Source organism: Panthera onca, chromosome D2 (genome assembly GCF_046562875.1).
Source record: "Panthera onca isolate mPanOnc1 chromosome D2, mPanOnc1 haplotype 2, whole genome shotgun sequence".
Classification (NCBI taxonomy): domain Eukaryota; kingdom Metazoa; phylum Chordata; class Mammalia; order Carnivora; family Felidae; genus Panthera; species Panthera onca.
The window spans coordinates 79,987,975-80,012,564 of record NC_138349.1 but is presented as its reverse complement, the minus strand read 5'-3'; the positions used below and the strand labels follow the sequence as shown (position 1 = coordinate 80,012,564).

The 24,590-nt window shown below is 40.3% G+C and overlaps 1 protein-coding gene across 7 annotated transcripts in view; it reads left to right on the top strand.

Annotated features, from left to right (window-relative positions):
• LOC132685515 (uncharacterized) overlaps positions 1-24,364 on the top strand; it is a 30,379-nt gene extending 6,015 nt beyond the window's left edge. For 3 of the 7 annotated variants that reach the window (XM_060642923.3, XM_060642921.3, XM_060642924.3), the window contains 3 exons: positions 8,412-8,538; positions 8,990-9,085; positions 20,510-24,364. In XM_060642923.3, coding sequence (XP_060498906.3) covers positions 8,412-8,538; positions 8,990-9,085; positions 20,510-22,755 — 2,469 coding nt within the window. In that variant the 3' untranslated portion in view covers positions 22,756-24,364. Of the gene's footprint in view, positions 1-130; positions 675-8,411; positions 8,539-8,989; positions 9,086-13,199; positions 13,256-20,509 lie in introns of all 7 variants that reach the window. The other 4 variants (XM_060642929.3, XM_078434144.2, XM_078434143.2 and 1 more) reach the window with 4 other exon arrangements.
• The last annotated feature ends 226 nt before the right edge of the window (positions 24,365-24,590 follow it).

Genomic DNA, 24,590 nt, shown 5'->3' with positions numbered 1-24,590 from the left:
CCCTCCCTGTATCCTGTGTTGTGCGAGAGTTATAGGAGTATTTTGCCTTAGTCTTTTCATGTCTCCACTAGGCAGGTCAAAACAGGCAGTCCCCATTGTTTGAGAACCAGCTCTGTTCTATTCTCTCCAGCACCAGGAATCCACACCAAGAATGTGGGATTTCATCTTCCAAGACTGTTGCTGAGCCAGTTCGTGGGTTGAATTGTGTCTCCCGAAAATTCATGTGTTGGAGCCCTAACCCCCGATACCTTAGAATGTGACCTTATTTGGAGGTAGGATCTTTACCAAGGTAATCAAGTTAAAGTGACATCATTAGGGTGGGCCCTAATATGGTATGACTGGTGTCCTCATCAAAGGGAGATTTGGACCCAGAGCTGCGTACAGAGGGAAGATGATGAGACACAGGGAGACGGTCGCCTGCAAGCCCACGGAAGAAGCCTTGACCGGCTTCTTCCCTCGCAGAAGGAACCACCTTGCCAACACCATAGTCTTGGAGTCTAGCCTCCGCACTGCAACCGTAACTTTCTGTTAGGACAGCCGCCCAGTTTGCGTTCTTTGCTGTGGCGGCTCTGGCCCACGAGGGCCCCCTGCGAGGCTGAGGTGGAGCAAGGCTAAGTCAAAGCCACACGGGTCTCTCCTACCAGGTTTCAGCTGCCTTCTGTATCCGTCCTTCGGTAGGTGGTTGTCAACCTTTGCCTCTTTTCCAGAGGTCTGATAAAATTCATTCGGATAGTTGTTGCCATTGTTCTGATGTTTCTGTGGAGGGATGGACCCCGGGCAGTTCCCCGCTCTTACCTTCCTGACCCAGACCCGCTTCGGGGATCGTTTGCAGGGCACGAGTTGCTCGACCTCTCTGCCTGTGCTCTTGTGCGGTCCCTACTGCTGGCTCCTGTGACTCCACACAAGCCCCTTCCTCCTGTCAGTGAGATTTCCCTCATGGAATCTTGACTTGGCAGACCATGTTTCCTATTACATTAATTTCCTACTAGAGCTGTAACAAATTACCTCGGAGGTAGTGGCTGGAGCCGACACAGATTTGTCCTCTTACAGATCTGGAAGTCTGACGTCGGAAATGACTCTGACGGGGCTAAGGTCAAGGCAGTGGCAGGACAGGTATCTACTGGAGGCTCTGAGGGGAGAATCTGTTTCCTTGCTTTTTTGGCGGGGTGGGGGGGGGGGTGGCTCTTGTGGCACCTTCCTCCATTTTCAAAGCACATTACGTCAATCACTGCCTTTTTGTCTCCACGTCGCCTTCCCGTCTGTAGTCCAGTCTCTGCCAGCTTGTTAGGACACCTGTCATTATGCTCCAGGCAAGATCTGGATAATCCAGGAAAATCTCTTTTCAAGATTCTTACCTTAATCATATATGCAAAGCCCCTTTAGCCATGTACAGGAATGTTCACAGGTTCCGGGGATTAGATGTGAATATCTCTGGGGCCATTAATCACCCTACCGCTCCTGGCTTTTCATCCCTGACTCACTGTTCGCTTCTATTTGTGCATGTACATTGATTTGTCATTCCATTTGTGTAGGGAGACAACCGTGTGTACGTATCATGAAGGAATATATATTTTTGTTGTATATGATTTTTAGAATTCTGAAGGCTGTATCTCATTTGATGTGTATGTTACCTCAGCTCTGTGTTTAAAATTTAATATTGCATTTAAGATCTATCCAAGTTGATTAATACTTAATTCTTTCTAATGTTGTTATGACACCATACATTTTAGTTGTCCGTTTCTTTAAGGCATGCCATTTTCATTTTTCATTTTTATGTATAATTCTCCAGTGAACATCTTTTACATTTTCTCTCCCCGAATAAGAGCAAGCATTTCAAGCACACCAGAGCCTGCACACATGATTAATATTGTTGGACCCTGAAAGGAAAGGACTTGCACTGTCGCTTGGTACTGCCTGATTGGTCTCCTAAGTAACCATACCGCTCACGCCAGCTTATAGGATAGCACAGAGTTCTTTACCTCCTTATTGATGGTTGTTATTGTTATTTAAAAATTATTGCTTGGGGCACCTGAGTGGCTCAGTTGGTTGGGCTTCTGACTGCAGCTCCTGTCAGGTCATAGTCTTACAGGTCGTGAGTTCCAGCCCCGCTTCGGGCTCTGTGCTGACAGCTCAGAGCCTGGAGCCTGCTTCGGATTGTGTTTTCCTCTCTCTCTTGCCCTTCCCCTGCTCGCTCTCTCTCTCTCTCTCTCTCTCTCTCTCAAAAATAAATAAACATTTAAAAAAAAATTAAAAAATTATGGCCAGTCTGATGGATAATGAAAGCCTCATTGTTGTGATTTGTATTTCTCTGATTATTTTATCAGATTGTGTCTTTCAGTTTTCTTCTGTGAAACGTTGGCTTATATATTTTGTATATTTTTACATATTTTTCTCTTCATTTCGTTCTTGTGTTTCTTACTAATTTGTAAATATCCTTTATGAGTTTTGTATAGTAATCTTTGTTTTTATTCGTTGTAAATATCTTCTCCACGGTTTGTTCTATCTTTTAACTTTACGGTATTGTTGGTCATGTGGAAATGTTGTATTTTGATGTAGGCAGATTTGTGAATCTTTTTTTCAAGGTTTTTGTTTTTATTTGTTGGGTTTTTAGTTTTTTTTTGCGTTTTTTGTTTTTGTTTGTTTTCTGCAGTCCTTTTGTCCTTTGGGTATATTCCCATTGTGATATGTAGTCACATTCCTATGCCTTAAATTCAGCAGATATTTTCTCTCTGAGGTGTACCATCAAATTGAGACACAATTAGATTCATTTGTTTCATTTGCTATTTGTTTTAGGGTTTTGTTTTCATTTTGATAATTATTTTTGTTTAAGTATAAAAAACACAGTTTTCTGAAGATGAACTGTACATATAATACACAGCATATTCAAAAATCAGTCTGGCTTCTATCTCTGTCCCCTCCATCCTGTTTCTTGTTCCTTCCCTTTTGAGGGTGACCATTTTGTTTTAAGTTTTTTTTTTTTTAATTAAAAAAATTTTTTTATTTTATTTTAGAGCGCACATGAGCAGGGCACAGGGAGAGAGAGAGGGAATCTCAAGCAGGCTCCACATTCAGTGCAGAGCCTGATGTTGGGTTCGCTCCCACAACCTGGGATCTTGACCTGAGCCGAAATCCAGAATCAGGCAGGCAACCAACTGAGCCACTCAGGTGCCCCAAGTTTTCATTTGAATTCCAGTTAATTAACATACAGTGTTATGTTAATTTTACTTGTACAATTCAGTGATTCTCATTTTGTTATTTTTAATTAAGCAGACCCATGTGTAGGTCTTTGTGGGTCGCATATTATACTTGATTTTCTCACTTAAACTTTTTGTCACTTAATAATATATTATGGAGTTCACTCTGTAGCACTATACGGAGATATTCCCCAGTTCTTTTTCCAGTCGCTCCGCACCACTCCATGGTGTGAGTCTATCATAACACATTCAACCAGTTCTTTATTAATTTGGGTGGTTTCTAGTCTTTTGTAAATATAAATAGTGATGTAGCCTTGCGCCTGTGTCTTTTCTTTCTTTGGCTAGCGTGCCCTGTGGTTGGTTCCCAGGAGTGGGATTTCTGCGTTAAGTGGTAAATCCATCTGTAATTTAGCTGACTATTGCCATATTCCACTTCTTAGTGGTTAATCATTTTACATTCTCAACAGCAGGATATCAGGATGCTTTTATGTCAACAGCAAATTAAATTAAGTATATACGTTGTTATTCTTTTGGATTTCTGCCAGTCCGATAGGAGTGAAATTGTTCGGTATAATTTTTATTTTCACTTTTCTTTTTAAAGGGTGAGCTTGATTTTATAAGGTTTAGTTAGTGCCATTAGTGTTTCTCTTCCTGTGAGTTTTCTCTTCTCAGTTCCTGTCCATATTTCATGGGGCAGTTGCTTTTTTCCTTTTAAGGAGCTCATTATATACGGATATTAACGCTTTCTTTGTCACCTAAGTTGTGAATACTTACCTCTGAGTTGTCATTTTTGTTTACTTTTGATTTTGGTTTTAACTTTATTTAACTCTGCAGAGGGTTTTCTTTGCTTGTTTTTTAATTTTTTTGGTCAAATTTGTTATTTTATTGCATCAGGATTTTTAGTCACGGTTAGGAAAATTTGATTCTTTCTTAAGTTATCGGGGAACTCACCCATGTTTTCTTCCATACCTTATGTAGTCTTTTACATTAACCTTGACCAATCTGTTTGCAGTTTTCTTTTTTTTTTTTTTTTTTTTTTTTTTTTTTAATTTTTTTTTTTCAACGTTTTTTATTTATTTTTGGGACAGAGAGAGACAGAGCATGAACGGGGGAGGGGCAGAGAGAGAGGGAGACACAGAATCGGAAACAGGCTCCAGGCTCCGAGCCATCAGCCCAGAGCCTGACGCGGGGCTCGAACTCACAGACCGCGAGATCGTGACCTGGCTGAAGTCGGACGCTTAACCGACTGCGCCACCCAGGCGCCCCAGTTTGCAGTTTTCTTGATGTATAGATGAGAAAGGATCCCATTTATCTTTCTTATCCTATTAAGTTATCTTATCACTGTCTAAGAAACTTTTTTTTAACGTTTATTTATTTTTTGAGAGACAGAGACAGAGACAGAGGGTGAGTCGGGGGAAGGGCAGAGAGAGAGGGAGACACAGAATCCAAAACAGTCTCCAGGCTCTGAAACATCCGCACAGAGCCCCATGCAGGGCTCGAACTCACAAACCGTGAGATCATGACCTGAGCTGAAGTTGGTCACTTGCCAACTGAGCCACCCAGGTGCTCAAGTTATCTTATCAGTGTTAATGAAAGATTCTTTTTCCTACTCTATGATATTGTCTTTATCATTTACTAAATTCCAGATGCATTTGAGTCTCTTTCCATTGATCCCTTTTTTATTTATGTGTCTTGTACCACATTATTTTAATTATGGAAGCTTTATGTTTATATCTGGTACTTTCCGGTAGATTAATTCCTCCTCATTGCTCTTTTCTCAGGTTTTTCTTGGCTTACTTTGCTTTTCTTCCAATTAAATATATAACCAACTTGTTTTATGCCCACTTAGAAGCTTGATGGCATTTTTTTGAGACTGCATTAAATTGCCCTATTAATGTTACGAATCAAAATCTTTTTGATGCTAAGATTTCTTATGTGAGAACATGGGCTAGCTTTCAGTTTCTTCTAATAGCTTTTTAAAGGAGTGTTTTCACAGCTTTCTTTATGTAGGTTTTGTTCATTTTTTGTTATGACTTCACGTCTAAGTATTTTACTTCAGCTTTTATATTTTCAAAGTTAAAAAGATAGAAGCATTTTCCCCACATACTTTGTCTGTGATATCCCTATGTGTACCCAAAGTGTCCTTTAAACTTTACTGGGTTTAGGATCCAATTAAAGATCATACCCTTATATTCTTTCATATGATAGATTTTTATTTTTTAAGTCCTGGTCACATGTCTTGCTGAGTAGTTATTCTTGAACTTAATGCTTTAGAATCATCTGAAACTCTTCGAATATTCCTGGACCCAGACTATGCTTCATACCAGTTAAGTCCGAAGGTCTGGGGATGATGCCTGGCTGTGGGCAGCCATGTCGAGAAGCAGGTCTGTGGTCTGTGGCCCCCATGTCTGGTTCGACAGATCTGTTTTTCCTCATGATTAGAGTCAGATTGTGTATTTTTATTAGGCTCATTTATTGTATACTTGTAAGGTATGACTGTACCATTATTAATAATACCACCAAATACCCCACTTGAAAAGTAGAGTTTTCTTGTCTCCTTTTGTAAACTCATAATCTGTCACAGGACACTTGGAGACTATGTGAATGTTCTTATTCCCAATAGCCTTTCACTCAGTGGTTGATGGTGTGGGTTAAGCATTTTTCTCATGTTGATTGGCTATGGATGTTTTCTTTCGTGAAGTCACTGTGTTAGGTCCTTTTCCCATTTTTCCATTAGTTTATGTTGTTCCTTACTGATTTTAGGAGCATTTTATATATTTTGGATATAATCCCTGTATAATTTCAAGATGTTGCTAAAATTTCCTGTTCTCTGGTTTGCTTTTTTAAAAAATTATTTCCTTTTGATTAATAGAAGTTCTTAACTTCACTGTCCTCCTATTAATTTCACTCTTTTTCTTTATGGTTAGTGTTTTTGGTGTCTTGCTTAAATTTTTTTTGCTTGTCTACAGATTGTGAAGATAGTTTTTTGTGTAATATTCTGGAAGTTTTACTGATCGCATTTCAACCTACAGTCCATCTGGAATTGATTTTCACATATTATGTGAGATTGAAATCAAATTTTTTTTTTTCAATGTCCTTTTCTCACTGCTTTACTAGTAACACTTTTTTTTTTCTTTTTTTTTTTAATAAACCAGGTGTCCATGTTTGTGGGTCAGATTCTAGATTATAAATTTAGTTCCATTGATCTTTCAGTTTATTCTTTTACTGATAGTGCACTCTGTTAAATTACTCTAACTTTGGAATAAATCTTTATATCCACTAGTACATCAGTTTTGTACTTCAAAATAAATTACCTCAAATTTTACAGGTAAGAACAACACAAGTTTATTATCTCACAGTTTTTGTGGATAAGGAGTCTGGAAATAGGTTATCTAGGTCCTCTTAGGAGTAAGGTTGCAACCAAAGTGTCACCTGGGTTCCCTTCCATACATATGTGGCAGAATTTATTTCTACATAGCTCTAGAACTCAGAGTAGCCTGCTGCTTTCAGATCAGTAGAAGAATGTCTCTGATATTTTACCCTCTTTAAGTGACTCACATGATTAGGTCAGGCCCACCCAAGGCAATCTCCCATTTAGATCAGAGTCAGCTGATTAAGGGATCTTAATTATACTTGGAAAACATGTTTTGCCATTGAATATAACATAACACAAGGAACACAATATCACTGGAACACAAGTCTCTCCCACTTAAGAGAAGATTATATCAGTGTGAGGCTCTTTGGAGGTCATCTTGGAATTCTTCCTAGTCATTGTGAGTTTACTCATTTTGTTCTCCAAGATGGCTTTGGTTATTCTTGGTCATTTGAGTTTCTTCATAAGTTTGAGAATGAACTTGTCAGCTTCCACAGGAATATCTGCCAAGATTTTAATTCTGATTGTCTGGATTTAACCGATCGTTCTGATTTGTAGGCTAATTTGGGGAGAAATTAGGTTTTTGTAACCTAATATTGGTTAGGTTACAACCAATAGGTTTTTGTAACCTAATATTGAGTTATCCAATCCATGAATATAGTGTATTCATTTATTCGGGTATTCCTTGTTTATTCTCAATAATACTTAAAAAATTTCTGGGTAATAGTCTAATCTTTTCCCTGTTAACTAGTTTTTAATATATGGCATGAGCATTTATTAGCTATTTGTTTTGATAACCTGGGAATGATACGTCTCTGTCTCTGCCTGCTTATGTCTGTTTCTTGCAATATTTTCCACAGTGGTCATCTCCTAAGTGGGTCATATATAACCCAGGGACTGTGCAAGAGTCTGTTCAGTTATGGGAAGAAAATACTCAGATGCCTCCCTACATTTATTTTAATCCAAAAAAAAAAAAAAAAAGAATGGAGAAATCTAATGTACGGTGAAATGAATATAGACAGTAATACCGTATATTATCATTAGGTAATGTGGTAAATAGAGCTATGCCGGCAATCATTATAACATGTAGGTGTATCAAAGTTACACAATGTTACGTGCCAAATTTATTCAGTTGAAAACAATAAAAGTGACTTAGAAAAAAAATAATGAGGAAACTTAATATATAGATTCACATTATAAGTTGACAATCCTATGAAAGAAAGGTTTCTTAGAAGAGTAACCAAATATTTTGGATGCCCCTATTCTACTGGAGTTATGTCCAGAATTGCTCGTACCACGTTCCCTGAATACCGCTATAGCTCTTTATCTTCTCAGAGTCCCAACAGTAGTCCCCTGTGTGTTCATTGTTACTGCTTTCACTACATATTTTGGACATATACATGGTGATGCTGTTGCCCGAGTTTCGTGAATGATACTCTGTTATCAGTGAAACCCACCCCAGTAGCAGGAGTAGAACTTTTCTCCCCTCTGTAACCTCCATCTACATCGTGCATATTTTTCCTGTAGTAACATCTCATCGCAGTTACATGCTTACACGTTTATGTGTGTTTGTCAGATTATGTGCTCCTTGAGGACAGTGACGTGGTGTTATTGGTCTTCAGATTCTCAGAGTAGGAGAGGTCTTTATGGCACGTAGGCACGTACCACGACCCCGGTAACTTGGCACAACGGTGAGGACCTTTCCAGTCAAGTGCACAAGTAGACTTGCCATGACACATTTTCTAATTGCCTGTGCATGGCGAACTCCCTGACGGTTCTCTGACAGCTGTTCCATGCCTTCCAGTTCTGATTACTTACACTTAAACACAAACGTGCTGTTTCAGGGATCCTTATCATTTGAGGATGTGACTGTGGGCTTCTCCCAGGAAGAGTGGCAGCACCTGGACCCTGCCCAGAGGACCCTGTACAGGGATGTGATGCTGGAGAACTACAGCCACCTTGTCGCAGTGGGTAAGGGGTTGTTTGCCATGTAGACTCCTAGTATGCACATCCTTTCTTGATTTGAAACCTGTAGAAGCTTCGTTGAATTTAGTGATATGGAGGCTTGATACTCAAGTATTAAGGGGAAGGATTGTTGAAACACCATAAAGAATGTTTTATTTTTCGGGGCTCCTGGGTGACTTAGTCGGTTAAGCGTCTGACTTTGGCTCAGGTCATGATCTCACGGTCTGTGTCAGGCTCTGTACTGACACCTCAGCCTGGAGCCTTCTTCGATTCTGTGTCTCCTTCTCTCTCTGCACCCCCCCCCCCCCCCAAATAAATAAACATTAAAAAAAAAAAAGAATGTTTTCTATTTCAATGAAAGATTGTATTTGGCCCCTGAAGCTTCGTTTTCTGTGTTCTTCAAAGGCCCTGAAACCCATGGGCCTAGCCCAGTTGCCATGTCGTTTCCCATTCACAGGGTGCTGCGTCCCTAAACCAGACGTGATCTTCAGGCTGGAACAAGGACAGCAGCCATGGATCGTAGAGGAAGAGTCCCTAGACCAGAGCTGCCCAGGTGAGTTAGTATGTGTTAAACGGATGGACACCTGATGGCATGGTATGAATCCCTTTTATTCTCAGGTGCTTGCTTGTATGTTCATTTTCACATTCAGCAAATACTGAGTACCCACTGTGTGGCACGAAGGTTTTAGGTGCCAGAAATACTTCAGCAAACTAAATTTGTTCCTCACTTCGTGGACCCTGCATTCTGATAGGGAGAGAAAGATAAGAAACAAACAACAGTTCATACGTAACACGCAAACGCATAATATGCCAATAAAATAGCGAGGAAGTTAAAGATGAAAACTAATGAAATGTTATACTTGAGAAAAGAGGTTCAGGAAGGCACTTGGGTGATATCAACTTGAACGGAATGAGGTGAGGATTATGGATGGCAGAGGAGACATTAAATGTCAGTCTACCGAGGCAGGAATGTGCTTGGTGTTTTTGAGGACACACACGTGTCACTGTGGACTAGGGGAAATGAGTGAGCAGAGAGTGGTAAGAGTTGACATTGTGGAGGTAACGGAGCTCAAATTACATAGGGCCGTTCAGGCCATGATAAAGACTGATTTTATACTGAGTCAAATGAAAAGCCATTGGTAGGATTTTACCTACTAAGCAACATATGCTTATTTTTCTTTTAACTTTTCTCTCTGGCCACTGGGCAAAGAAAATACTACTGGGGCAGAGGGATGAAAGGGAGACCAGCAGGACAGTACTGCAGTCTCTGAGGAGGGGGGATAGGTTACCCCCGGTTGGGAGTGGCGGAGAAGAGTGGCCATGGTTGGCTTCTGGTTATGGTTTGAAGGTGGGACCTATAAGATGTGCTGTGAGTTGGATGAGGAATGTGAGAGAAAGAAAGGAGTCAGCGACTCCAAGGATTTCATCCAGAGCAATTGGATGAATGGGTACCGGTTGCCAAGATGGGGGGAGATTGGGGAGAAGCAGTTTAGAAGTCATAGGAGTTTAGACTGCACATACCAAGTTTCAGGTGATTATAAACTGTCCAGGTTTACCTGGGAGTAAGTAAGCATTTGACTGTTTGAGCAGAGGTAGTTTAGGGGAGACCCCAGGTTGGAGATGATTTATTTGGAAATTATCAATTTATGGTAGTACTTAAAGTTTTTAAATTTAGTGTCTGAGCCTAAGGGACCAGACAGCCTCTCCTTAAAGGTACCAATGAACAGATCTGAGAGGTCTGAAGACTCTCCCCTGGGCTACCGGCTTTCAGAAGTCATTAAAATGAGAAAGCTCAGTGAAGAAGAGAGACAAGCAGTTTGGGGATAAGGTAGAAACAGAGAATGTGGCGTCCTGTAGCCAAATTAAGACAGTTTTCAAAAACAAAATGAACGTTTTGAAGAATATGTAACGTCAGCCTTTTTTCTCTCTCTGCTCACAAACCATCCAGAAGCATTAAGGAAAATGAACCACATACATGTCACTATGACACGAGAGGATATCTGAAATCCCAAATCAGTGCAGGTGTAAACGGTGCGAAATTGGACAAATCAAGGAGCGTGTGTATCAGCAGGCGGGTAGAAAACAAAAGCATTTCTGATGCTCTGGGGGACTGGCGCAGTGCTTTTCGTGAACAGAGTGCGTAGTCTGAGGTGTGAAACGTAAAACTTAGATTAACAGCAGTGCTGTGCCCTAGATGGCTGAGCTCCCTCGGATGCAGTTTGCTTCTGCCAAGCAGATGTAGTAAAGTGTAGAAACCAAACATATCTTCCAGTAGCCTCTTCTGTTTCTGTGATAGCGCAAGAGAGGCTTTACGTCTGGGAAAACCGCCTCACAGACGTCTAAATGTGGAGAGAGAATCTTACGCGCTCTTAGCGGGTACTTGCAGGACACAGGATTTGAAGCAAAAACTCGCTCGGTAACAATTGGTAAGGATGTGCAGACCTTCTACAAAAATGAGGGAAGCGGTTAGGAGGAAAGGAAAGTTCCAGACGGCAGTTGCCTTGGTGACCAGAGCTCTGTAATTAGCACTTCGGGTCGCTCGGACCAACAGGGTATTGTCAGAGTCTTCATGTGAACCGCTGTGTCCCAGAGCGGCGCGTCGGAGAGGTGGAAGGGAGAACGATAGATCTGTGGTCTTCTTCCTGTTCTCCTTTATTAGATGCAATTGTTCTGTAGAGGTTTGACTACCTTTCTTTTCTGGATTGCATCAGACGGTTTGTCTGGGCAGATGCTGGGGCCCCAGAGCCTCCGTGGGTCCAGTTCGGTTACCGGGGCACGTAGTTTCTGGAAGTCAGCTCGACACCCGCCGTTCCTCACTCTGGAGCGACAGCAGTGCCAGCCCGGTGACCCGACGCAGGGATCGCCAAGAGAGAAGCCGCTGCCAAGGCCGCTCTGGCTACGAAGGAAAGCAGAGTTTGGCTGATCTATAAACTGAGTTTAGTACATGTGCAAAATGCTTGTTCATAAGGAATTACCTTGTCAGCCTAAGACGTGACTCTCTTCCCTTCTCTCGAGTAAACCTTGTGCAGCGTGCTGTTCCTTACAAAGCTCACCTCCTTTCAGCCTGAGTAATTGAACAGGAACCAGCACAAAATACATACGAAACTGTTGCAAGAAAAAAGGGAGGACAAAGATCGGCAAGAAAGATAGTAGGTGATTGAATTGTCATCTGATCAAAGTAGTCATAAAGTAGATAAATAGTGTGACCAAATATTAAATAATGAGTTTCAAAAGAGAGAACTAATGGAATTAATTACCTCTGTGATACAAGTTTTTAAGGAAGATGTTAATAGAAAACAAATTGTGGGGTGTCAAAGTCAGAAAAGAATTGAAACAAAAAATAAAATCACAGTCAAGAAAGGAAATCGGAGGAATCGCAAGAAAAAACAGATAGTGTTGAAATTACATTCAGAAGGAAGTGAGACATGTGAGCGAGAAGCAGCTGAAATGAGTCCTGAAGATTAGAGCTCCCCCGCATGCTCTGCCTACAGTTCGTCCCCCAAATGGGAAAGTAAAGGAAATAGAACAAATATTTAAAATAACCCAGGAACACTTTTTGGGGGGGGGGGGTTGGAGGGAGAGGTGCAATTGAATCTGTATAAAAGGGCCAGTCGCATCCACATTAGGATAGATTCTAATAAAGGGACGGGATTTCAAAAACAAAGAGTCAATTTGATAACCAGCCAATATAAGAGAAAGTCCAACTAGCTTCAGACTTTTCCATAGTTAAATCTGTAGGTAAGAATTAGCACAGCAGTTCCTAAAAAATCCTTAGTGTGTTCCATTGACAGTATTATACCCATTTAAGAGGATCTTCTTTAATGAGGAACAAATCTTTTTCGAATAGGCAAGAACCCTAGGATCATTGTTCCTGGAAGCCTCTATTAGAGAATGAGTATCAGGTAACCAAGGAGTGACAGAAAGAAAGCATGGTAAAAAGACTGGTGGTGGGCTTTGAATTTAACTGAAGAACTAATTAAAGCAATTGTGGGAGCTAGCTGACAGAAGAGAATGTACCAGTTGCAAATCTGGGCAACACAAAGGCTGGGTGTCTGTGTAGATAAAAGGCTAAAAACAAGTGGAGAGCAATGAAGGTGTATGAATACACCTGTTATAACACGATATGTGCATTCCTGAAAAATCACTGCTCCATATGAAGCAGTAAACTAAAAGTCACTGGGCTGATGGCAAAATGGGATTGGGGCTAGAACACTCAAAAGCTTTGTCAGTGACACAGTGAGATAGCACCGTTCGAGTCTCCAGCTAGAATTTTGTATTCATTTATTTGTCCTTTCAGTTCTGTTCGGTTTTGCTTTATCTATTTAAAGATTTATTATTGGGGCGCCTGGGTGGCTCAGTTGGTTAAGCGTCGACTTCGGCTCAGGTCATGATATCACGGCTCGTGGGTTCGAGCCCCGCGTTGGGCTCTGTGCTGACAGTTCGGAGACTGGAGCCTGTTTTGGACTGTGGATCCCTCTCTCTCTGCCTCTCCCCTGCTTGTGCTCTGTCTCTCTCTCTCTCTCTCTCTCTCTCTCAAAAATAAACATTAAAAAAACTTTTTTTTAAAGAATCATTAAGAATTATTATTAAGTGTATAAATATAAGAATCTTTATGTTCTTCTCTTAATGAGATGACCCCGTTATGATGATGTCTCTATCTCTCGTAGAACTTTTTGCTCTGAAGTGTGCTTTGATATTCATACACCTACTCCACAAATCCTAGGTAAGCCATTTATTAGCTTAGACAAGTCACTTAACCTCTGTGAGCCTCTGTTTCCTCATTGTATATTTCAATAGTAAGACCTTTGTCACAATACGTACGAGCATCAGATGAGGCAAGGTACAAATCACAGTGCCTTGCTAAAATAGGCATTCAGGAAGTTTACACCTCCAGCTAACATTTAACTAATGCCCTCCTAAAAGCTTGGGATACATCAAAGATACATCAAGGATTCTGCTTTCGTGGACCTTAGATTCAGGAGGGAGGCATAGAGGTAAGGACCATAGACGAAGAAGTAGACAGTAAACAAGGGTGCAAATAATTTAATCTTACAATTTCAGGTCATGCTGAATGCTATGAAGGGTTTTATTTTTTTATTTTTTTAAATTTTTTTTTTTTTTTTTTTTTTAATATTTTTTTTTTTAACGTTTATTTATTTTTGAGACAGAGAGAGGCAGAGCATGAACGGGGGAGGGTCAGAGAGAGAGGGAGACACAGAATCCGAAGCAGGCTCCAGGCTCTGGGCCATCATCAGCCCAGAGCCCGACGCGGGGCTCGAACTCACGGACCGTGAGATCGTGACCTGAGCCGAAGTCGGACGCTCAACCGACTGAGCCACCCAGGCGCCCCTAAATTTTCTTTTTAATGTTTATTTTTGAGAAAGAGAAAGAGCCCCCGCGTGCGCGTGAGTTGGGAGCATAGAGAGAGGGAGACACAGAATTGGAAGCAGGCTCCGGGCTCTGAGCTGTCAGCACAGCACTCGAACTGATGAACCGCAAGATCATCCCGAGCTGAAGTCAGATGCTTAACCAACTGAGCCACCCAGGCACTCCATTATGAAGGGTTTTAAAGATAAGAAAATGAGGTGATGTGATCGAGGGCATTTGGGATAGGTGGACTGTTTAAGCCAAGTGGCCCACGTGGCTTCTTCAAAATTTTAGTTGAAAAGGACCTAAACCATGTGATCCCTGAGAAGAGCGTTTTCTGAGAGAGAGGGGAATGTGCTTGACTTGTTGGGTCAACGGCAGGATGGCTGGTGTGGCTCTGGTGTGGCAAGTGCAGTGAGCAACAGCATGGAGTAAAGTTGGAGACCTCAGCATGAACTTGATCTTGATGTTCTCAGCCGTGCCGCTAAATTTGAATTTCATTCAGATAAAACTGTGGGGGTCTATTGCAGTTTTTAGGTAGTGACAGAGGCTAGAATATAACAGAATTTTGAACTTCATATGTGATTCCTTGTACGCATGGCTCCATAATCCCTTGGGGTCTCTGGCATGAAAAGAGGGTCTTTGGTATACTGGGCTGACTGGATGCTGGGGGTCACTAGACCGCTTCAGCGAGGGGCTGGCTGCCACCAGCGGCCTGTGATTTAATCATTCAAGCCTGGGCAATGAAACCTCCGTAAACACTTCTAAACAACAGAGTTTGAGGAGTGTTGAGTTGCGTGCCCGGAGTTCCACACGCTCACACACCGCTCACGTCCCAAACCCTTGCCAATGTGTGTTTTCCTTCTGGCTGTTCCAGAGTTGAATCCTTTATAATAAACTAGTAATAAATAAGTAAATTGTTTTCTGAGTTCTGTGAGTTGTTCTAGCATATTATCAAATCTGAGGTGGGCTGGCTAGTCACAGGAACCCTCAGTTTTTAGTCAGAATGCTGGAGGCAAAAAAAGAAAGACGCATACATAGTACCTTCACCTTTCTTTTAATTAACGTTTCCATGTATATCTTTTTCCATCTTTTTACTTTTTTTGTTGTTAAGTTGATTTATTTGAGAGTGAGAGCACAAGCGGGGGAGGGGCAGAGAGAAAGGGAAGGAGAGAATCCCAGGCAGGCTCCACACTGCCAGCTCAGAGCCCAACTCTGGGCTTGAACTCCCGAACCATGATGTCTTGACCTGAACTGAAATCAAGGGTTGGAGGCTTAACCAACTGAGCCACCCAGGTACCCCTCCATCTTTTAACTTTTAGCCTATTTATATTTAGAGTGGATTTTCTATCGATAGCATTCAAAGACCCGTATGGTTGGGTCTATTTTACCTAGTGTGAAAACCTCTGTTTTTTAATAAGAATATTTCAAGCATTTAAGTGTTTGCCCTATGGAATACAACATCTTTAATTTATCAGTCTGATTTCAAATGACATACTAGTTTACATGTAGCTTTGCAATCTTATGTCAATATACTTCTGTTCCTCCCATTCTATGTGATATTTTACTTCAAACCCCACAAGGCATCTTTTATTTACTTTCTTTTTTTAAACCATTAGCACTGTATTTCTTTGTGCAGCTTACTCTTTCTAATACTCCTTTTAGTATTTCTTACGACATGGATGTGTTGGCAGTAAATTCTCTCCACTTTTATTTGTCCAAAGAGCCTTTATTTCCTCTTCATTTATGAAACATGTTTTCTCTAGATACAAAATTCTGCATTGACACTCATTTCTGCACATACTTGAAAGATTCACTTCATTTTCTTCTGGCTTAACGTCCCTCCTCCTGTGATTTTCAAGTGTTTGTTCTTCTGTTCTTTAATATTCTGTTTTGTTGCTTTCAAGATTTTCTTTTCATTTTGGTTTTCAGCTGTTTAGCTTTGATTTGATTTTGAGGTTTTCTGGGTATTCCTTGCTGTTTTCTCAGTTTCCTTTTTCTTTTTTTTTTAAGTTTGTTTATTTTGAGAGAGAGCACGAGTGGGGGAGGGGCAGAGAGGGAGAGAGAGAATCCAAAGCAGGCTCCGCGCGTCAGCGCAGAGCCCGATGTGGGGCTCGAACTCGAGAACTGTGAGATCATGACTTGAGCCAAAGTCAAGAGTCAGATGTTCAACTGACTGAGCCCCCCAGGTGCCCCTGCTTTCTGTTTCTTAAATTTGTGGTTTGATGTATTTCATCCTTTATTTTTGGCAGGGACTGCAGTTACTTATGTGTGGCTGTATTTGATTGTGTTCCATAGTCCTTGACTGTCCTGTGTCAGGAGAATTTCATCAGTGTCTGTGCTGCATTTTCAGCCGCCCTTCCAAGCCTGTGTCACAGAGGGTTTACCTCTCTGCTCCTGTTCCTCTTGCAGCAGTTGACTGAGCTGATGCTATTTCAAAGAGGAATAAAGCCAGACTCCAGCTAAAGGTGATAGATACAGATTTTATTCAATAGCTATGGGAATAGTAAGTGAGAAGCTTCAGTAAAACTGAGCTCAACTCCAAATACTGCTAAGGCAGCTAGGGACTTATAGCCAACAATCTGGGGGGATCACTGGATAGAACAGTACTAAGAGGGACATCAGGGGTAGGGGGATTCTTGCTAAATGCAGACGAGGCACATCAAGGGCAGGGAATAAGGAACTTGATCAGATATCAAGGGTGAGGGGCTTCCCACTAGACTGACTTAAAAGGACTCTTGCTAGAACCGAATTCAGCCTGGATAAACATGGAAAGGCCTAGTTGAGAACAGGGCTCAGTGGAGCCTAACTAAGGTTTAGTCAACGGGAGAGTTCTTGTCGGAGCATATTGTAAAACTTGGGTTGATCCTGAAATAAATGATAGAAACCGTACCTTTTATTGTGTAATTTCGTTGTAAAATTCTAATGGAGAGATTACTAGAAAAGAGAATATGATCCCCAAAAGGATGCTGGAGATGAGAGAAAGAGCAGTTAGTGATAGGAAATTAGAAAACATCCAGGTAAATCTGAACAATAATGTGTATAAAATGATGAAGATATCTAATGTGTGGGACTAAAAAAGACACTATGATCTGCAAAACAATAACTGCATATAAATGAGGTGAGGGGTGGTCAAATTGAGTTTGATGCTTCTTTTATTCAGAAAAAGAGGTTCAAGATTTTGAATTACTTCAGATTTTAAGTTAAGTATTTATGGTAAGATTAACAGAAAGCCACCTAAAGCTGAGAAACCAGTGTGTGTAACTTTCAAAGTTGTAAAGAAGAAAAAGTAGAAAAGATACAAAATTAGCCCAAAAAGGAAAGGAGAATCAATAGAATGGATAACTGTGGCCAATGTAAAGTACCAAGTAAAATGCAAGAGAGGACTTTGCAACATTTCGATAATCACCATCGAACCGACTAAATTTATCTGTTAGAAGACATCTTGTCAAATTGGATCTTCAGAATAGGGTAATGCCTTCCTATGGCTAAGATGCCAGGTTTTCATTTATCCTGAGAAGTCCATGTTTCTGTCTTCATCTTTTGCCCACTCAACATTCAGCGTTCTACTTGCCTGTGTGTAGGACGTCCTGGGTAGGATATCCTGATCCCTTCAGTGTGGCAAGAACTAATATTACAATTAGCATTTACAAATCATAGATTTTCCCCACTTGATTTGTTACATTCTCTGAGTCTTCCACTCTTACAACTGACCGTCGCGGTATTTTATTTTTCTGCCTTCTTCCTTCCTTCCTAATGTTAGATCAGTATTGTTGTTATTTTGTAAACTTTGCAAATTATTTTCTTTTTTTTTTTTTTTTAATTTTTTTTTCAACGTTTTTTATTATTTATTTTTGGGACAGAGAGAGACAGAGCATGAACGGGGGAGGGGCAGAGAGAGAGGGAGACACACAGAATCGGAAACAGGCTCCAGGCTCCGAGCCATCAGCCCAGAGCCTGACGCGGGGCTCGAACTCACGGACCGCGAGATCGTGACCTGGCTGAAGTCGGACGCTTAACCGACTGCGCCACCCAGGCGCCCCGCAAATTATTTTCTATTCTCATTTTGCACTGACATCCCCCAAAACACTTGGGCATACTGTTTTACCCTTTGATGGTCTAATTCCTAAATGAAATTAGACTTTGCCCCACAAAGCATCTGATTTATCATGTTAATATCCTGAGTTATATTTTCCCCAATATGTAATATAGCAAATTTAAGTTTTCCTCCTTTAATGACCCTTAAATATGGCTACATCTCATCTGTGTGGCACAGAACTGGTGCTAAACTCCCATTTAATCCTTCTTCCTGAGTTTTACCCCCAGATATGCTTTCCTGCCCTACAACGTCACATTTCATTTCTAATGTATTTGGTAATTCTTGTGAATTAATACATGAAGAGTACATGGAACAGTACCTGGCTCACGGAAACGGTCTGTTACTGTTCCTGTTGTGAATATCATCGTCATGAATTTTAAGTTTACACTCAGCTTTCCACACCTTTTGTAATGTAAAATGTTCCTTCATTGCTTTGGTTTACATCATCTGCTGTAGAACCTGGTTCCTGATGGTGTATGGATTTTGAATGAAGCTATTATCTGGATTATAATTTTTTCTGAGAGCATACTTTTTTTTGTTATATAACATAGAGTAGATATTGGATCCTTACTTAATTCATTAACTGTGACCCTTGAGTGAGAGAGCCTATATACATTCATTCACAAAATACTATGAGAAATTAATTTCTAAACCCACATGTTGGGTTATAAACCTGTAGATTCTCGTCCAAAATTATAAATTTGATCAAGAACAAACTTGATCTTTGTTTTGGAAAGCACACGACTTGTTAAGGACCATTACTTCCAGAATCCACTCAGATGAATTTAGAGGAAATCAGATATAAATACTTCTGATACCATAGTTTGCGGTTGGAAAAAGAAAAAAAAGACTACTGAGTATTCTAAATTTCAGCAATTAACAGGATATGTTTATGTTTCAAGGGAGTGTAATCTAACATTGTGATAGAATGAGATGTATAGAATGTGATTGATTTTAAATTTCAGCGTATGTGGGACTTGAAATTGTAGAGAAGTTTGTGAAGACATGAGTTATGAGACATGTCATTTTCCTGAAGAATGAAGTTGTGAGCAAGTCCAAAGTGGGAATGTAAGCTCACTGAGTGAAAAGTCTTGGTTGAACTTGAACAAGTTTTGGCAAATTAATAGTCTGGCATTTGTAGAAAGAAGACGTTTATTATGTTGAACAACATAATTAGTTGAACAACAGCTAATTATGTATATTGTTGGTAAAAAGTCCCCCCCCCCCGCCCCCCCAGAATTATAACTGCAGTCTGTTTGCTGTGATGGCACTTAGAGACAATGAGCTGTGAATAGGTTTTACGTTGTATGTACTAAGCAAGAAGGTAACGTGAAGTATGGCTGAGAATTCTTAGGGTAAGTGTTTTAGGTCAGGTCTTCCATGGTTATGAATAAAACCAATAAAGGTAGAGATCTGAGTGTCAAGAAAAAATTATTACTATTATATCAGAGCATGTTTAAAATGGGGGAAAACTAGCATCTGGTGGTAGTAGAGGTTCCCTTTTGAACAAACTCTGAGACTAAGCTGAATATACCACAACTAAAAACAGTTGATCGATTTGGTCATTTCAGCCTTCTTTCTCATCTGATTTCATATTTCCTGGGAGACATTTGTAAGTAACATGACTGGAGGGAAACTTAGAAGCTACGTTACAGGAGTCCTTTCATAAGCACAAAGAAATCGGTGTTTTGGGGATTTAATTTGGCATTGACGGTATAATAAGTTAACGTGTAACAAAATAGACATAATTAAAAAAATTTTTTTTAAGTTTATTTATTTTGAGAGATAGACTGGAGGAAGGGCAGAAAGAGAGGGAGGGAGAGAGGGAATCCCAGGCAGGCTCCATGCTGTCAGCACAGAGCCCGATGTGGGGCTCGAACTCACGAACTGTGAGATCATGACTTGAGCTGAAACCAGGAGTCAGACATTTGACTGACTGAGCCACCCAGGCACCCCAAAACAGAGGTAATTTTAAAAAGAAGGGGATGAAACTGGAAACATGTAAACCATAGAATTTAGGTGCACAATGTAAGGATGGGAGGAAAATTACCTAAAGTCTGATCCTTCAGAATATCAGATCATCCCTCTGGTACCTCTTTAGGGCATTCTCATCTACTTCTTTAGGGCCTCTCTAGTTCTCTGTATTTCCCATTCCTAGATCAGCCCCCTTTTTTTTCAATGACTGTTTCCTTTTCTTCACCGTGCTTTATATTTATTTCTACTGTGTATATGAAGTCTTGGAAGTACATATTTGTAAATTGCCAAATATAGTTGTGTTTGTTATAAGTTTCTATCCCCCTTTTTCCACCCTGTCAGGTTTTATTTCTTCTGATATAAACAGAGGTAACTGTTCTGATGGGGCAACACGACTATTTGGATCTGTCTTATTTCATAAAACTAAGTCAACTGTGTAAAAGGGCATTTGTTTGTAAGTGTAATTTCATCATAATTACCATAAGATTCATTACTTATGATTGTTGTGGTTGTTTTGTTTTTTTCCTTCATTTCTAGAAGTCTGCAAAGTTGATAACCAACTAGAACAGAATCAAGAAATCCAGCACAGACCTTTCTGGCAGGCTCCATTTATCAACAACAAAACACTGACTGTACCCAGAGGTAATGTATTAGGAAACATTTTTAATTTCAGCACAGACAGCATTCCTTCCATAAAAATACCCTGTAAATGTGACTCGTGTGGTATGAATTTGAAATGTATTTCAGAATTAATTGTTAATAAGAAAAACTATTTAAGTAAGAAGCCTGATGACCTCAATCCATGTGGGAAATTGTTCCTTCATAGTAACCCTGAAAAAACTCAAATGGGGGAGAAACCTTGTGAATTCATTCAAAATCAAAAATATGTAAGTCGTAATGAAGATTTCATTCCATATCAGAAAATTAAAAATGTACAACAATGCTTAATTCAAAGGAATAAGGAATATGAGGAATACGGGAAAGAGTTCCATGAGAAGGCACTTGTCCCATATAACCAAGCTTGTATAGGAGAGAGTCCTCGTGAACATAATGAATCTGATAAAACGTTCTGTAATAATGCAACCCTCGTGGTCCGTAAGATAGCACAAAGAATGGAAAATCTTCATGAGTTTAATGAATACGGTAAAACATTTGAGAAGTCCTCCCTCTTGAAACCTAGAGTTCATTTAAAGGTGAAGGGTTATGAGTACATTGATAGAGTGGTTAGTTTCAGTAGGAGATCAGACTTCCCTGACACAGGAGATAGAGTATTTGAATATAACAACTTGGGAGAACCTTTCTGGGAGAAGTCCGTTCTTAATATAACTGCGAGAACACACGTAGGAGACAAAGTCCATGAATGTGACGAATGTGGAAAAGCATTCTGCAAAAAGTCAAAACTCCCCAAACACCAGAAAATACATCCAAGAGAGAAACCATACGAATGTAAGGAATGTGGGAAATGCTTCTCTCGGAAATCCCTCCTCACTTTACATCAGAGAATCCACACAGGAGAGAAACCCTACGAATGTAAGGCCTGTGGGAAATGCTTCTCTAGGAGTTCACACCTCATAATTCACCAGAGGACTCACACAGGAGAGAAGCCCTATGAATGTAAGGAATGTGGGAAGTGTTTCTACCATAAGTCCTATCTCACGGTACACCAGAGGATTCACACAGGGGAGAAGCCCTATGAATGTAACCAATGTGGAAAAACCTTCATAAGCAACTCAGTCCTCACAATACATCAGAAAACACACACAGGCGAGAAACCCTATGAGTGTGATCGGTGTGGGAAATTCTTCTCCAGAAACTCGTACCTTACAGTACATCTGAGAACTCACACAGGGGAGAAGCCCTACGAATGTGAGCTCTGTGGGAAAACCTTCTGTCACAAGTCAGATGTCACGAAACATGAGAAAACTCACATAGGGGGAAAACCCTATGGATGTAATCAGTGCGGGAAGACCTTTAGTCGTAACTCGGGCCTGAAAGTTCATCAGAGAACTCACACAAAGGAGAAACCCTATGAATGTAACGAGTGTGGGAAATCCTTTTCCGAGAAATCAGTTCTCACAGTACATCAGAGGATACACACAGGCGAGAAACCTTACAAGTGTGATGAATGTGGGAAAACCTTCTACAATAAATCGGACCTCACTAAACACCACAGAACTCACACAGGTGAGAAACCCTATGAATGTAAGGAATGTGGGAAATTCTTCTCTAGGAATTCATACCTTACAGTACACCAGAGAAGTCATACAGGGGAGAAACCCTATGTGTGCAAGAAATGTGGGAAAACTTTCTACCTTAAGTCAGACTATACAGTACATAAGAGAACACACAGAGGGGAGAAATCCTATCACTGTAATCAGTGTGGGAAGACTTTCACTTGCGGTTCAGTCCTCAGATCACATCAGAGAACTCACACAGGTGAGAAGCCCTATGAATGTAACGAGTGTGGGAAATCATTTTCGGAGAAATCCGTTCTCACCGTACATCAGAGGATACACACAGGCGAGAAACCTTATAAGTGTGACGAATGTGGGAAGTCCTTCTGTCATAAGTCAGATCTCACTAAGCATCAGAGAACACACACAGGAGAGAAACCCTATGAGTGTAAGCATTGTGGGAAAACCTTCAGTTGCAACTCAGGCCTCAAAGTACATCAGAGAAGACACGTAAGAGAGAAACCCTATGAATGTATTGAGTGCGAGGTAACTGCCAAGGAATCAGTTATCACAGCACATCCAAGATTACACACAGAGGAAGAAAACTAGTAAATACAGCGGTGAGAGGAATCTTTCTCTCGTGAGTCATACCTCAAAATACCATGGAAAATTTACAAAGGACGTGACTCAAAGAATGTAAAGCATGGCAAATCTCTTACCAGAAGTCATCTTCCAGAGCAAACGAGAATACTCATAGGGGAAAACACTCTGAATTTGATGAATGTTTGAGAATCTGATGTAAATAAGACAACTAAAAATGACTGCATGTGGAAGAAAGCCTACTAATACGGGTAGGGAGTATGGGGGATTATTTTATTATGAATTAGAGCTTATTAAACCAAGAATTTACATAGGAGGTAATCCTGTCAATCAGAGATATGAAAATGTTCTTCCAGAATTTGGCCATTAGTAATCAGACCACATTTGGGAAAAACTGTCAGCATCTTACATTTTTTTTTGAGACCTTCGTCCACAAGTTGTACTCATTCGTAGGTCAGAGGAGTAATAGGGGGGATACCCGAAGAATGCAGCAAACGTAGTTGAGCAACTTTATCAGAAATGCCCTTTGTTGAGCAACACAATTGATAGTGAGAGGAAGTCCTAAACGTGTTTTGAATGTACAGGCTTTAACAAAATCCAGACTTTATTATATCTGAAGATTGTATTGAAGGAAGTATGTCTTTAGGAAATATGGACAGAAATTTTCCTTTAGATCTCTTATCCCTAAAGTTATGCTTTTCTCTGATCTCAAAATTCTTTAATAGAAATAAAGCTGATGGTAGACATTTATAAAAATACTAACCATGCAACGTGAAGCTTTTGGAAAAGAACAAATAAACAGAATAATCTTCTCAGTCTCTGATTTCACTTTTGGAGAAACACGTGTCACCCCGTGACATTCCCTATCATGAGCCATCGTATGTTTTTGATTAGTCCACCCCCCAACTATGCTGTCACCTCTGCAAATAATGTGTGATGGTCTGGTTCCTCCTGGGATCTACTATAGGGGTTCCCACCGTGGACCAGCCCGGCCCAGAATGTACACCGCCACCAGCCAGGGGCAGTCTGAAGGATGTGTCTGCTTCCTCTTCGTAGGTTCTGGAACCAGAAATAACATTGAATGTCTACTCTGTAGTACTCTAGTGCATATGACCTTTGTGCCCCAGTTCAAATTTACAGGAAGAGCATCTTAGCTTTGTTGCTTGAATTCAAACCTGTTGACCCAATGATAGCCTGGCTTTCCAGGGGGGAGAAACTTGACATATTTCCTATGTGTGTCAAATTATGAGCAATAGCATAACCATTGTGTGCCTGTGTGCCTGCTGCAGGTTGGAAGTGATGTACTACGAGAATAGTTGAATTATATGCACACCGTCCTCAAAACTATCCCATACCCTATGACTTTTTCCACCTTCAGCACTTTTCTCGATCTACTTAATATTGATCCATGTCTCATTACTTATACAATAATATTTTAATGTATGTTTGTGTGTGTGTGTGTGTGTGTGTGTGTGATTGATTTGCTAGGGTATCGGTGGGAACACGTGTTTTGTAACTTGTTTTTGTCTTCAGATGTATGGTTTTGATATTTATACATATGCTTTAGTTGATTTGTTTTAATAAAGCATAATATATGATTATGTAACTGTAACAATAATGTCTATTTTCCTGTCTGTGATTTTCAAAATTTTAAGAGTTTCATTATTAAAACAATAATGTTTCAAAATTAAAAAAAATCAACTCTGGGTAGTCATTTAAATATGGTTAAATATACCCTATTTAAGTATCCAACTTGAGTTTTATTTTATATATATGTGTGTGTGTGTGTGTGTGTGTGTATAAATTTACATCCAAATTAGTTAGCATCTAGTGCAACAATGATT